General features: G+C 40.4%; 2 protein-coding genes across 3 annotated transcripts in view; one reads left to right on the forward strand and one right to left on the reverse strand.

Moving 5' to 3' along the window:
- Positions 1–13,872, reverse strand: part of LOC142335014 (uncharacterized) — a 25,835-nt gene extending 11,963 nt beyond the window's left edge. The window contains exons 1-5 of the mRNA XM_075383343.1: positions 13,527–13,872; positions 13,205–13,373; positions 12,957–13,136; positions 3,538–9,743; positions 2,451–2,639 (exon numbers count right to left, since the gene is read on the reverse strand). Coding sequence (XP_075239458.1) covers positions 2,451–2,639; positions 3,538–9,743; positions 12,957–13,136; positions 13,205–13,373; positions 13,527–13,872 — 7,090 coding nt within the window. The remainder of the gene's footprint in view (positions 1–2,450; positions 2,640–3,537; positions 9,744–12,956; positions 13,137–13,204; positions 13,374–13,526) is intronic.
- Positions 1–15,857, forward strand: part of LOC142334762 (uncharacterized) — a 603,346-nt gene that overhangs the window by 158,765 nt on the left and 428,724 nt on the right. The gene's annotated exons all lie outside the window — the stretch shown is intronic.

A 15,857-nucleotide genomic window follows, 5' to 3' on the forward strand; every position in this document is an offset into this window, starting at 1 on the left:
GAACAACTAATTGTTATAGTGGAGGAGAAGCGATATCAAGACTACTTTGCGCCTAACTGTGGAACTTCGCAATTCAAAAACCATTTGGACTGTAATTGGGCGTTAAATTAATTAATTACACATCAAATTGATCTGGATCCAAAACTCACATATTGACAGATGAAAGTACCAGAAAATGGAGACCAATTCTGCGCTCTTGAATTTCTTACTGTTTCGGTATTATTTGGAACAACTAATTGTTATGGTGGCTGAGAAGCGATTTGAAGATTAGTTTGGGCCTAACTGTAGAACTTCGCAATTCAAAAACTATTTGGACTGTAATTGGGGGTTAATTTTCATAATTACTGATAAAAATGATCTGGATCTAAAACTCACATATTGACAGATTAAAGTACCAGAAAATGGAGACCAATTATGCGCTGTTGCGCTCTTAAATTTCTTACTGTTTCGGTATTATTTGGAACAAGTAATTGTTATGGTGGCTGAGAAGCGATATGAAGATTAGTTTGGGCCTAACTGTGGAACTTCGCAATTCAAAAACTATTTGGACTGTGATTGGGCGTTAATTTTCATAATTACTGATAAAAATGATCTGGATCTAAAACTCACATATTGACAGAATAAAGTATCAGAGAATGGAGGCCAATAAACGTACTTTAAAATTCAGCTATAAACTAGCCTCACTAACAGAAAATAAGCCTTCATAAGCAAACAAAATTTAGGCTATTGACCACTTTTAATTTGAACGTTTATGTTTGTTATCACCTATGGCTTTTAAAAGAACTGCTTTAAAAAAACCAAAATGTTTTTGAGATTTGACACTTTTTATATATCCGTCACCTTGTATCGTAGTCTCAGTACTGAGAAGTTGCAACCTCTTTCATTTGAGTGTAGTATACATGGCCATTTCATCGATTAAATACGCAATTTTTTCTTCGATACTATAATTTTCCATTAATTATTCGATTTTTTTTAGGTTCTTTTTTTCTTACCTGGTCCGATTAACACAATAATGAACACCGTTTTGGCGCAAAATTTCTTTGATTTTCTGATTTTTGCCTCTTTTTGTAGTCGAATGACTTACGTTTTGACGTCGGATAAAGGAAAGTCTCCTGAGCTTTCTATTGAGGCATAAATGAAGAAGTTTGCTAATTTCAGTTGATAGCTAATTGCTTGAAATCAATTTTTTTCAAAATGTAAAAACGTATTCTTTAAACAGTGCTCTTAGTAGTTTTTTTCTACTGATTAACTACTCTTAATAAAGACATGTGGATATTTTTCTGTTGAAATGCAAGTAATATTTGTTTAGTTAAATGTTATGTGATGCGATTTTTGATTTTCGGACATTTGAATTTTGGTAAAAAAATAAATAGATAGACACTGAGTTTTGGTCGAAATTAGTGCTCGTTGTTTTCAAATGATTTTGTCTTGTTTTCTTAGTCTCCTTGGCATGTATCATTGGTCCTCTAATGAGGCATTATTTGGTTTTGAGGGTTTGAGTTTAGGGCGATTTTCAAATGGATTACCATTTATTTTCGAACAAGATATGAATTTTTGGCGAGCTTGAATGTTGAACGGAGTCGGAACATTATGCACAAACGCACATTCCAGAGCTATACATTGCCTCCTTGCTATACATTTTTTTGTTGAAGCAACGCCTCGTGTTGTGGGTGCTTCATGATACAGAAAATTAATAGTCTTTATGTTTATCAATACTTCTCATTTTTTTAAAAGCAATTTTAGCGATTTTGTAGATCGATATGAGTTCAAACACGGAAACACACTTTTGTTTTCCCATTAAAGAACTCAAAACAATTATGCTGACTCAAAACTGTTGTCTCAAAATAATTATAATAAAATTGCCAGGCCTTTTTAAGAGAACAATTTGGAGTTTTTTATTCTCTTTAGATTAATAGTTTTTCTCTTTTTTTGTCGTTTACAGTTAGTGTACTGATTGAGTTTTTATTGTTTCATTGAGATTCTGCAATAATTACTTTTTTCATTGTACTTCTTTGCGAATTTTTCACGCTAAGTCACCGTAATTCTTACAAAAATTCTGTGTTAAACTCAACAAAATTGATTTAAAAATTGACTGCATTTCTTACAAAAATTAGCCGCTAAACGCGTCTGCAGCATTCGCCCCTATAAGTTGCGGTGACTTTGCAGTGAAAAAGATTTGTTTCCACCGCATTTCGCCCCGGTTCTACATAATTTCCAGGGTATATATATATATATATATAATATATATATATATAAAATATATATATATATATATATATATATATATATTATATATATAATATATATATATATATATATATATATATATATATATATATATACATATATATATATATATATATATATATATATTATATAATATATATATATATATATATATATATATATATATATATATATATATAATAGAAACTAGTTAGGGTACTTACAGGGATCTGAAGTCTCGTCAACGCACAGTTCCGCATCTCTGTTGCAGACACGATGTTCTTCGTCATTGCCATCGCAGAAGTGGAAGTTCTCCTCGAAGCGGATCTTGCAGTCCCTCGTCCTCTTCTGAAGCCCCAGTAGACCACAAGTTCCAGCTGAGCAAGAACTCCATTCGGACCAACTTCCCCATTCTGTAAAATACACCCGTTGTCGAAATCCAGTTATCAGTTAAATAAATTGTCAAAAACCTTATATGAAGCGAATCAATCATTAATAATATACTTTCAAGTTGTTCAATTTTATAATAATAATAATAATAATTGTGGTTTCTGCGTAATCGCAGCGGAACAGCATTAGGCCTTCAGTAGCCTGTTTTCAGCTGCCCTTTTTCTTATTATTCCCCACATTTCAGACTGATCTTTTTATGAGCAGCATTGCTCTTTTTTTGGTGACTATAGTAACTTTTTTTGCGTCTGAAACTTTCACGTGGTACCATCATTGCAGCCAACATTGGTCAGGCTATGGTCAACCTGAAGCTATGGGTTAAGTAAGAGCTCATCCTCACACAGACAGCTTCATGGAGGCAGGGGATTGAACTCTCAATCATTGGTGTGCGAACCACACACCTTACCTCTCGGCTATCACGCCACCATTTTGTTCACAAGTTCAGAGATCTGTATATAGTAGACTCGGATTATTCCTCTTACAGCAGAAAATGACAATCTAAAATTGATATTCTTACAGCTTTATAAAAGAATATGTATCTTGCCCTGGCTGGTCTCAGATGTTACGAGGACACATTGGCATGTCAATGTACAACGCGCATTAGTTTAAGTTTGTTCAATTAGCTTCATGAAAACAAAAAATTTGTTCAATCGCTACAGCAAACGACACTTGCATAATTCTTTCAAATTCATTCCGTAAACAATGTGTTCATCCAAGATTAGAAAAACTTGAAATATTAATTAATTAACACAAATTAATGGAAATTTCTGTATGATTAAAGTCAAAGGCGCAAAAAGTGTCCAATTATAGAGCCCTCATAAATCACTTGAAAGAGCGTGCAAACAGGACGCAATGAAGAATTACCTTTAACGTTGTGCCGAGTGTTCCAAGCTTCACAGACGTCGGTTTCAGTGGAGGTCGTAGAAGACGTGGTAGATGACGTCGTTGACGAGGTAGTACTACTCGATGTGGATGAAGTTGTGGGGGAAGAAGTACTGCTTGTAGTCGGAGACGACGTTGAGCTCGTGGAGTGCGAGCTTGTGCTTGAAGTTGAGTGACTAGATGTTGCTGAGCTCGAGGATGAAGTTGTACTGCTGGTTGTTGATGAGGTGGTCGGCGAAGTGGTGCTACTGGTTGTTGATGACGTGGTCGGCGAAGTAGTGCTGCTGGTTGTTGATGATGTGGTTGGTGAAGTGCTGCTGCTGGTTGTTGATGAGGTGGTCGGCGAAGTGGTGCTGCTGGTTGTTGATGACGTGGTTGGCGAAGTGGTGCTGCTGGTTGCTGATGATGTGGTCGGTGAAGTGGTGCTGCTGGTTGTTGATGACGTGGTCGGCGAAGTGGTGCTACTGGTTGTTGATGACGTGGTCGGCGAAGTAGTGATGCTGGTTGTTGATGATGTGGTTGGTGAAGTGGTGCTGCTGGTTGTTGATGAGGTGGTCGGCGAAGTGGTGCTGCTGGTTGTTGATGACGTGGTTGGCGAAGTGGTGCTGCTGGTTGTTGATGATGTGGTTGGCGAAGTGGTGCTGCTGGTTGTTGATGACGTGGTCGGCGAATTGGTGCTGCTGGTTGTTGATGACGTGGTCGGTGAAGTAGTGCTGCTGGTTGTTGATGATGTGGTTGGTGAAGTGGTGCTGCTGGTTGTTGATGACGTTGTCGGCGAAGTGGTGCTGCTGGTTGTAGAGGACGTGGTCGGTGAAGTGGTGCTGCTGGTCGTCGATGACGAGGTTGGCGAAGTCGTGCTGCTGGTTGTTGATGATGTGGTCGGCGAAGTAGTGCTGCTGGTTGTTGATGATGTGGTCGGCGAAGTAGTGCTGCTGCTTGTTGATGACGTGGTCGGCGAAGTTGTGCTGCTGGTTGTTGACGATGTGGTCGGCGAAGTGGTGCTGCTGGTTGTAGATGAAGTAGAACTGCTCGTGGTTGACGATGTCGTGCTGCTGGTTGTGGGGCTTGAGGTTGAACTTGTCGAATGAGAGCTGGTGCTGGATGTTGAATGACTTGAAGTCTTAGAGGAAGTGCTGCTTGTGCTTGATGATGTGCTACTGGAAGTTGAAGGCGATGAAGTACTGCTTGTGGTTGATGAAGTGGTTGGCGACGAAGTTGATGACGTAGTGCTGCTTGTTGTGGCTGAAGATGTTGGCGATGAAGTGCTGCTGCTTGTGGATGAAGTTGAGCTGCTGGTTGTAGATGAAGTAGTTGGCCATGATGTAGCACTTGACGTAGAGCTGGTCGAGTGAGAACTTGTGCTGGATGTTGAATGACTAGAAGAAGATGATGTCGTTGACGACGTTGTTGAGCTGCTGGAAGGTGAAGAGGAAAAAGAAGTTGTACTGCTCGTTGTTGGCGATGACGTTGACGAAGTTGAGCTGCTGGTGGAGTATGAAGTTGTAGGCGACGACGTGCTGCTTGTTGTTGAAGACGTTGTTGGTGATGATGTACTGCTTGTTGATGATGAAGAAGTGCTGCTTGTTGTTGTCGATGTTGTAGGCGAACTGGTCGTACTTGTAGTACCGCTAGATGTTGAGCTAGTCGAGTGCGAGCTTGTGCTGGAGGTTGAATGACTAGAACTGGAAGAAGTTGAGCTGCTTGTAGTAGGTGATGTTGTCCGAGAAGTTGTACTACTGGTGGAGGATGAGGTGCTGGACGATGAAGTGCTGCTGGTTGTTGGCGACGATGTGAAACTTGTTGTGCTACTAGTAGTGAGAGAGGTCGTGCTGCTTGAGGTCGATGATGTAGAAGAACTGGTGCTTGGGGAAGAACTAGAAGAAGTTGAACTGCTTGTCGTTGGTGATGACGAGGATGAAGTGGTGCTGCTTGTAGTTGACGAAGTTGTGGGAGAAGATGTGCTGCTGGTCGAGGAAGAAGTTGTACTGCTTGTTGTCGGCGATGAAGTGCTTGATGTAGTGCTGCTTGTTGTACTACTTGTGGATGAGGATGTTGTCGAACTGGTGCTAGGAGATGTAGTAGAAGAAGTTGTGCTGCTTGTTGTAGGAGAAGACGAAGATGAAGTAGTGCTACTTGTTGTTGAAGAAGAAGTTGCACTTGTTGTTGAGGAAGTTGTCGGAGACGATGTGATGCTTGTTGTTGGAGAAGAGGTTGAAGAAGTTGTACTGCTAGTTGTTGATGATGTAGTTGGAGAGGTTGTGCTACTCGTTGTAGGCGACGAGGTTGAGGAACTTGTACTGCTGGTGCTTGATGATGTCGTTGGTGACGATGTGCTGCTCGTTGTTGAAGAAGTTGTTGAACTGGTAGTAGGAGATGTAGTGGACGAAGTTGTTTTGCTGCTGGTGGCACTTGAAGTTGAACTTGTTGAGTGGGAACTGGTACTGGATGTTGAGTGTGAACTTGTGCTTGAAGTGGAATGGCTTGAGCTTGAGGATGTTGTACTGCTTGTCGTCAGTGAAGTTGTGCTTGATGAACTGCTGCTTGTTGTGCTACTTGTTGTGGGCGAGCTTGTTGATGAACTTGTGCTGCTTGTAGATGAAGATGTTGTTGAACTTGTTGTAGGAGAAGAAGTAGAAGAAGTTGAGCTGCTCGTTGTAGAAGAAGACGTGGAGGATGTTGTGCCACTACTTGTTGACGAGGTTGTACTGCTCGTTGTAGGAGAAGAAGTTGAGGAAGTGGAGCTGCTAGTTGTCGACGATGTTGTTGGAGAGGATGTGCTGCTAGTTGTGGAAGATGTAGTACTGCTGCTTGAGGAAGACGACGTGGACGAAGTAGAGCTACTGGTACTTGGAGAAGATGTTGAGGAGGTTGTAGTGCTCGTTGAAGATGAAGTTGTTGGCGATGAGGTGCTGCTGGTTGTCTTGGATGTAGTCGATGAAGAGCTGCTTGAAGTGGTTGGCGAACTTGAACTACTTGTTGTTGAAGACGATGAGCTACTTGTTGTACCACTTGAGGTAGAACTTGTTGTATATGAGCTCGTACTAGAGGTTGTGTAGCTGGACGATGATGACGTAGTGCTGCTCGATGTTGACGAGGTAGTAGGCGAAGACGTTGTACTAGTGGTTGAGGAAGTTGAACTGCTGGACGTTCCACTTGATGTTGAGGAAGTAGTAGGCGAGGAAGTACTGCTTGTTGAAAATGAAGTTGTTGAACTTGTTGTTGGAGAAGAAGATGAGGAAGTTGTGCTGCTTGAAGTTGAGGAAGATGATGAGGAGGTTGTGCTACTAGATGTAGGAGAGCTTGAAGACGAGGTGGTGCTACTGGACGTTGAGGATGTCGTTGGAGAAGAAGTACTACTTGTTGTCGGCGAACTTGTGCTACTGGTACTCTCCGAAGATGTAGACGAAGAAGTACTGCTCGTGGAAGGACTAGATGTAGAGCTTGTAGAGTGAGAGCTTGTGCTTGATGTTGAATGCGAGCTTGAACTTGATGTTGAGTGACTAGACGTTAACGACGATGTTGAGGACGTTGAGCTGCTAGACGATGAAGACGTTGTTGGAGAGCTTGTACTGCTTGTTGTTATGGATGAAGTGTAACTTGAACTAGGAGAACTTGTTGATGAAGATGAACTGCTCGTCGTCGGTGACGATGTTGACGATGTGGAGCTGCTTGTTGTTGGAGAAGATGTTGAGGATGTGGAACTACTTGTTGTCGACGATGTGGAGAACGAAGATGTGCTACTTGTAGTAGGCGAGCTTGAAGAGGATGTTGTGCTTGATGTTGTAGCACTTGAGGAGGAACTTGTGGTTGACGAACTGGTACTAGAATTTGAGGGGCTTGAAGTGGACGATGAGGTACTGCTAGTAGTAGGTGACGAGGTACTTGAGGTTGTGCTGCTAGTTGAGCTGCTTGTTGTCGGTGAGCTACTAGAAGATGTGGTGTAACTTGTAGTAGGGGAGGATGTTTGAGATGTCGTGCTGCTTGTCGTAGAAGACGAAGTTGAAGAAGTTGTACTACTGGAAGTTGGTGAACTAGTACTGCTACTTGTGGAGGACGATGTTGACGAGGATGACGAGCTAGTTGTTGGTGATGACGTTGATGATGTTGAGCTACTGGTTGTTGAAGACGTCGTAGGTGATGATGTGCTGCTTGTTGTGCTACTTGTTGTAGGACTTGATGTTGAACTTGTCGAATGCGAACTTGTACTCGAAGTGGAATGAGAGCTAGTGCTGGATGTTGAATGGCTTGATGAAGAAGAAGTTGAACTGCTTGTGGTTGGCGAAGAAGTTGATGAAGTAGAGCTGCTTGTTGTAGGAGAGCTGGTTAATGATGTTGTGCTGCTGGATGTAGGTGATGATGTAGAGGAAGTTGTGGCGCTCGTGGTAGAAGACGTTGACGACGAAGTTGTATAACTTGTTGTCGGTGAAGTTGTTGATGATGTTGAGCTGCTAGATGTGGGGGACGATGTTGAAGAGCTAGTGCTGCTGGTTGACGATGACGACGAAAAGGATGTTGTACTGCTAGTTGTCGGGGATGATGTCGAGGAGGTTGTCATGCTTGTTGTCGATGAAGTTGTTGGGGAGGACGAGCTGCTTGTTGTTGAGGAGGAAGTTGAAGACGTTGTAGAGCTGGTTGTTGTCGATGTCGTTGAAGACGATGTGCTGCTCGTTGTAGGCGACGAGGTTGATGAACTTGTACTGCTTGTTGTTGTCGAGGTCGTTGGCGACGATGTGCTGCTCGATGTAGGCGATGAGGTTGAGGAACTTGTACTGCTGGTGCTTAATGATGTTGTTGGTGACGATGTGCTGCTCGTTGTTGAAGAAGTTGTTGAACTGGTTGTGGGAGAAGATGTGGACGAAGTTGTTTTGCTGCTGGAGGCACTTGAAGTTGAACTTGTTGAGTGGGAACTGGTACTGGATGTTGAGTGTGAACTTGTGCTTGAAGTGGAAGGGCTTGAGCTTGAGGATGTTGTACTGCTTGTCGTCGGTGAAGTTGTGCTTGATGTACTGCTGCTTGTTGTGCTACTTGTTGTCGGCGAGCTTGTTGATGAACTTGTGCTGCTTGTAGATGAAGATGTTGTTGAATTTGTTGTAGGAGAAGAAGTAGAAGAAGTTGAGCTGCTCGTTGTAGAAGAAGACGTGGAGGATGTTGTGCCACTACTTGTTGACGAGGTTGTACTGCTCGTTGTAGGAGAAGAAGTTGAGGAAGTGGAACTGCTAGTTGTCGACGATGTTGTTGGAGAGGATGTGCTGCTCGTTGTGGAAGAGGTCGTGGGGCTGCTTGAAGAAGACGACGTGAGCGAAGTAGAGCTACTTGTAGTTGGAGATGATGTTGAGGAGGTTGTACTGCTCGTTGAAGATGACGTTGTGGGCGATGATGTACTGCTGGTTGTGGGGGATGTAGTATAAGATGTTGTACTGCTAGTGGTGGATGATGTTGTTGGAGATGATGTCGAGCTAGTTGAGTGTGAACTGGTGCTGGATGTGGAATGACTTGAGGAAGAAGAAGTTGTTGACGAAGTAGAGCTGCTGGTTGTCGGAGAAGAAGTTGACGAAGTTGTACTGCTGCTGCTGGAAGAAGTTGTTGGGGAGGTTGTTGAGCTGGTTGAATGAGAGCTTGTGCTTGACGTAGAGTGGCTAGAACTGCTAGATGTTGTTGAGCTTGTCGACGACGAGGTTGTGATTGATGTTGTACTGCTTGTCGTCGGAGAAGAAGTGCTACTGGATGTAGGCGAAGAAGTACTGCTGGTTGTTGATGAGGAGGTTGAAGAAGTAGTTGGTGAGGTGGTACTACTTGTAGTTGACGAGGTCGTGCTGCTGGTTGTGGGACTTGTCGTTGAACTTGTCGAATGGGAGCTGGTGCTGGATGTTGAGTGACTTGATGTTGAAGAGGTGGTAAGGCTTGTGGTTGAGGATGTTGTACTAGAGGTAGTTGGCGATGACGTACTGCTTGTGGTTGACGATGTGGTACCGGAAGAAGTCGGCGAGGAAGTACTGCTGGTGGTATAAGATGTAGTTGGAGATGAAGTGGATGATGTAGTGCTGCTGGTTGTTGATGAGGTTGTCGGTGAAGAGGTACTGCTGGTTGTTGATGAGGTGGTCGGTGAAGAGGTACTGCTTGTTGTTGATGAGGTGGTCTGTGAAGAGGTACTGCTTGTTGTTGGCGAGGAGGTACTACTTGACGTTGAACTAAAAAGATAGTAAACTGAAAAAGAACACCATAATGATTTCACATTTTTGCTTTGGATCCAAGTAATACAAGTATGATGTTCAGATGCAAGTATTATACAGACCAAAATTCTATAAAGAGACCTAAGTATCATAAAGGTCAAGAGCTGAAAAGGTTCACATTTTGAATGGTTAAATTGTTCACAAAATTTCATATTGCAACAAAAAATGTTGACAATATTTAATAAATGTTGACCAGCCAGAAAATTCATCGCATTTCTTTTACACAATTTTGCGTTGACTGCGCTGAATTTTGCGTTTCTTTGAGTACATCTTAAGTAATTTTTTGTTTCTGTGCGTAGATCTTACATATTTTGCGTTCCTAGGCCTGGATCTTATATTATTATGCGTTGAATTTGATGTAAATCATACAAAAATTCACTGCTTAGAACACTGTTTGTGAGACTCGAACCACTGACGGTGGGAGACTCGAATTTTTTTTGTGATGCAATCAAGGTTTGCAGAAAAAATATCTGAGTATATAAGTTTGTATAAGACGAGTTACTGAACCAATTGTATAAAAAATATATGCTGCTAAATTTTAGGTGAACTGAATTTTTGTGCGTCCATTTGTACACATGAAGAGAAGTTCGGCTTTGGCTTTTATTTTGAAGAGCATAGCGCCCAAGTTTATCTTGAGAAATAATGGTTTAATTGCGTCTGTTTTCTTCACCAAGTGTTATAATTCAAGTTTTAAGTCAAAAATTATTTTTTGTACTATAAACTGACATTGTTTAAAATTAAACAATGCATTAAATTGATGCTTTGATAATGTTTTTTGTAAAGTCTTTTTATAAAATTCTTTTCTTGCTTTAAGTTTTTCACAGGATTCGCATTGCATATACACTTACCTTCTGCATTTATTCTGTCTGATGTGCAAGAGAACCAGGATAAAACCAGCGCACCAGATTTTCAAACTTGATTTTTCTTTTTCTTCAATCTTCTGGAGATTTTCGTTTTCTCAGATCACTGCATAGATGCAATTAAGAGCTTAAGTTAAATTCATTTTTGTTGTTTCTTTCTATGAAAATTATCATTGTACTGACAACAGCCTGCGTTTACTTTGTAGTGATTAAACAATGAAAAAATTCTTAATTTAATTTTTTGTTAGTCTCTACGTAAACGCAAGGTTTAGTCAATACAGTGATCCATTTTCGTAGAACAAAACAGCAAGAAATAATTTAACCTATTTGAATAATTCATAGTTGGTAGAAATTCATAGTTGGTAGAAGAAAAATTTTTTTCGGCAATTTATTCCGCAAAGAGCCAAAGGATGCAGCATAAGTAAGCAGGTCAGTCAAAAGAGCTTTGTTAATGTTGATATACTTTGTCTAGTAGACCTGCGTTTAAGATCGGACCATACCTTTTTATAGGACTCAACTTTATTTAGGATAAGCTTTTTTTCGTTTTCAAAATTTAATAATTTTTAGCATTTAACTGGTTAAATTATTGCGTGTCATCACGTATTACAATTGTTGTAGCCGCATCAATGCTCTAAGGAAAGAAAACGAAGTTAGGCTGGTTTTTTTTCAACCAAGTTTAATTGCTTTATCCACTTTTTCAGTAGGGGTCGAAAGCAAAGCTTACTAAGTCGTTAACTCAAAGGTTGCATTTAAATATGGGTTAATTATTGGTGCTAAAGGAAAACAATAAAATTTATTGGCGTGTATGCTTTTTTTGTATCTACAGCAACGAATTTAAAATCATCAACTGCAAAATAACAAACAGCTCTTGAATTTTTTTAACCGTTTATTTGGATTTTTTTGCGATTGAGCTAGAGAATGAGTTTCCGACTGAAGTTAAAAACAGAGATAGAGATTTTGATAATTCCAAATCTTTGAATATTTTAGTCAAAACAGCAGGAGAAAATCAACGCATGTGAAAACTCTGGAAAATCTGAGTGACTGTTGTACGTAGTTCTAAACAGGGGTCATTATTATTCTGTTTTGATCAGTTTGCTAAAATTTCAGAGGACACCCATACATAGGAGTTCTGTCAATTTGAACTTTTTGCGCGGGGAGTATATATCCAAGTTAAACCTCTAAAAAGTGCAGTTTTCTGGGGAATAATTAAAGATTCAGCAGATTTGGTCGAGATTAAATTATCTAAATTTTGTCCAGATTTGAGTGATTTCGTTATTGAGCAATTATTTTGGAATGCCAATCTCAGACAAATATATAAAAATTAAAAGAAAAAGATTGCACCTTTTAACTGAAGTTTTAACAGCCACTGTGTCTCTTCTTCAAAGTTGTGATACCTCTGACTGCTGAGGTATGTATATGAGCCACGAATACGCTTTTAAGCTTATCAGTTGGATTCGAGGCGCGAATCCAATGTTTCACTAAATGGTGGGATTACCACTTTTAGTTTTACTTTGCAATAGAGTTACTAATGTAGTTATAATTCAATGACATGGAAATCCTCCTCAAATCCAAATGGAATTCTTTTGACCGCAAAACTACTAAGATTGAGAACAACTGAATTGAATGAGAAAGTTTAGCAGAATGAAATATTATCAAAGTGGGAGATATGAACAAACTGAAAAGTTGACTTATTAGTCGGCGGTATACTTAACATAAGTGAAATATGACATTTAATCAGACAAGGGCAAACTTAAAACAATTTAGTACTAATCAACAGAATATGAACTTAATATGGTACAACCGTACCACATATCCTCGGCTCTAATAAAATTTTAAACTGCATCAGAGTAAAATTTATTATATTATTAACATATGTACTGGTTATTATAAATAGTAGATAAATGTGAACAACAGCAAGCCAACAGATAATCATAGTGGAAATGCGAGACTTATGCAAGAGAAATTACTTTAATGGAATCTCATTACGTTTACAGTCAATCGTAAACGTAAAACACAGATTAATGCGCAATTGTAGTGCGAACTCAATAAATTTAATGATTAAGGTTTACTGCAATGGAAACCAAGTTGAATTTAACAGCTGCAAACTAAACACATTCACAAATAATTATTGACAATTAACAGAAAACATTGCGCAATAGTGGCACAATTAAATAACGTACAATTGAACGAATCATTTTTAAACTAAAATTGAATGTAAGCAATAAGTTAATCAGTTTTAAATGACAGTTTTTCTTAGTTTTAAATTTGATTTTCGGCTTCAAAGACGCTCATGCTTATTTCCTTTGCATACTCATCGTAGTCGTATTCTTCTGGAGACCAAGTTCCAACTGGGGGAGGTGGAGGAGGGCTTACGACCGGCAGCTCGAATGACGTTTCAGTAGGAGGCGGTTGGAGTGCCTCTTCTTGAATTGCTGTTTCTATGACTGGGTTACTAGTTTTATGTCGTTTGGGTGCAGTGGCAGAGTCTTCGCTAATCGAACACACTGAGCTTCAAATCCGAAATAGCCTGCGGCCCTTCTATTTCTTTTGGATTTTGACGTTGAAGGCGAGGCGGTTGACGAGGTGACCGATGACGCAGCAACTGAGGATGCATTGGACGGATTTAAAGTCATCGAGGATTGTCGCGATCGAGTTCTTCCCGTTTGAGGCTTCTTGGGTTTACGAGAAGACATCGCCTTAGAAATATTGCTATTGGCACTCGAAACTCCTGAAACAGCATCGGACTGGGTGTCTGTGGCGAATTTTAATCTCCCCCGATATTTTTTCTTAAGGTCCGTCGTATGCTGCGCTATCTTCTTTTATGTTGTCTTCTCATATGGAAGGGGACGTCTCTGGGCGTACTGCCATAGATCCGGATTACGCTCAGCACGGGTGCCAAATTTGACGATATCACTGTTTCGCACTCGGACATCAGGGACTCCGGGTTCCTTTATAACCGCTGTCGTAGGCGACGTTCTGACGACTGTACTACCTGGGGCCAATGTTTCCCAGAGGCCACGGAGATCCCCCTTTGATCTTTTGGAGAATTTACGGGATAGCTTGATATCCAATGATTTCTCCGTTCGTGGTATCGGGTTGTTTAGTTTTGGGTGTATTATAAATCGGGATACCGATTTGATTTTGTCCCCATTGTATCTGCGTCCGGCCTCCACCTGGGCCTTTTGCATCGCCTCTTCTATCAAAATGTTGCTGCGATCACCGGCCATTCATCCGTTATCGTCGAGGAAGTCCTCTACGGGTACAGTGTCTGCATCTAAATAGTGGTGAAGAATGTTTTCATATGATAAATATGATGAATTGGTATCGTGCTAATGTTACTTACTGGTGTGTTTGGCTTTCTTCCAAAATGTGCTTGGAAAGGTGTTACTTTTGTTGTCTTTTGTTTGCATATACGCAATTGATATACTATTGCCTTTATTGCTGCTTTAATTGTGAATGTATTATTTCTATGATCTAATTTCATGCAGCTGAGACGTCTTTTAATTGTTTGTATTAAACGCTCTACTAATCCAATAGCTCTATGGTCATTAGCAGGGGCAGTGATAATGTTAATATTATGTTGTTTACAAAAATTCGTTACCTTATATCCAATTAAACAACGTGCTTTATCTAACCTAATGTTTCGGGGGACTATGTGTATTCGAATAAATTCATCTAAAAATTTAATTACATTACATCCATTAGCTTTATCAAAGACTTCGACAGTAGGATATTTGGAAAAACGGTCAATAAATGCGAGAAAACATGTATCTTGATCTTTTTCATTTGTAATGGGGCCGCCGAAATCAATTTGTATTTCTTCTTCAGATTCAGAACAATTTAATAAAGGCTTCCATTTCGACGCCGGAACAACTGGTTTGAGGTTCTTACCAATATCAGTACAAGGCTTGCACGTGGCAGCCTTGTTAGGAATCTCGCAGTGCATATACGTCCAGAACGCATACTGCCCAAGAGTTATCATTCCCCAGCTGCCGGGGTGAGTGAGATGTAGGCTCTCTAACACGGCGTCCTGAATTGAGTGTGGTATTGCCATACGTTCGTCCACGCAGACACAACCTGACCGTACGTGAAGATCCCTCCAATAGGAGAAGAGATAAGGGTTCACCTCCTTACACCGCTGTGCATCATTCTGGAGGATGAAAACGCGCGCCTCCTTTAGGACTGTGTCCTTGCTTGTTAGCACAGCAAGGAATCCTTTTGTAAATAGCTGCGTCAAGTTATTTTCAAACACCTCTTCTTTAGACAATTCAAGGTTTGGGGAATTGGGGCCTTCATTGGAGGAGTGGGTCGAATTCACTGGCGAGTTTGGTGGGGATTGAAAAGTGACTCTGCTGTGAGTAGGAGGGGTTTGTAGAATTGATCTCCAACTGCTCATCGTTCTTTTAAAGATTGTATGTATTTGTGATATGTTGGAGTTTAATTTAGAATGATATTGGATTTGAGTTGAGTTTTTATGTTGACTGGAATTTAAATGGATTTAAGCTGCGTGTGCAGAATTTTCAAGAAGCAACTGAGTTGTGTTACGATTAATAGCAGAAAGCAAATTGGAATAGTTTGTTGGGTGAGGATGTGAGGCACGTGTGGAACGTGTGTGATCGACGCTGCTAAAGTGCTGTGATTGACAGTTTTGCTGTGTGGTATTTACATAAATTGCTGCAATAGCGTCACGAATGCGGGTAAATGTTGCTACCGCAAATTCCTCGTCGTATTTTCTTGTAAATTTTGCTTCTTCATGTGGTTGGCGGGAAATGTAATCTACCAGCCCCATTTTTGCGCCTGGTATATGTTCAATATTAAAATCAAAAGGTAAAAGACGATCTACCCAACGGGTTAAACGACTATTATATGATTTGTTAGATCGTGTTCTTTCATGATAGAAAATAGCGCTCGACGATCTGTGATGATTGTGAAGGACTTGCCAAATAAATAATATTTAAAATATTCTACGGACCACACAACCCCTAACAATTCTAATTCATTAAAGCTGTAGCGTTCCTCATTTGAATTCAGAAACGAGACGCAAATGCAACTGTATGCCAACCTGTCGGTGAACGATGTTCTAATGCTGCTCCTAATCCAGCCGGAGATGCGTCGCATTTGATCCGCGTTTCGAAGTGGGGATTATAATGCATGTTTTCTGTTGCGTTTGCAACTTTATTTTTAATCGATTGAAAATGAGCTTCAAGTTCGT

This window comes from Convolutriloba macropyga, chromosome 2 (genome assembly GCF_964194025.1).
Source record: "Convolutriloba macropyga chromosome 2, txConMacr16.3, whole genome shotgun sequence".
NCBI classification, from domain to species: Eukaryota; Metazoa; Xenacoelomorpha; order Acoela; family Convolutidae; genus Convolutriloba; species Convolutriloba macropyga.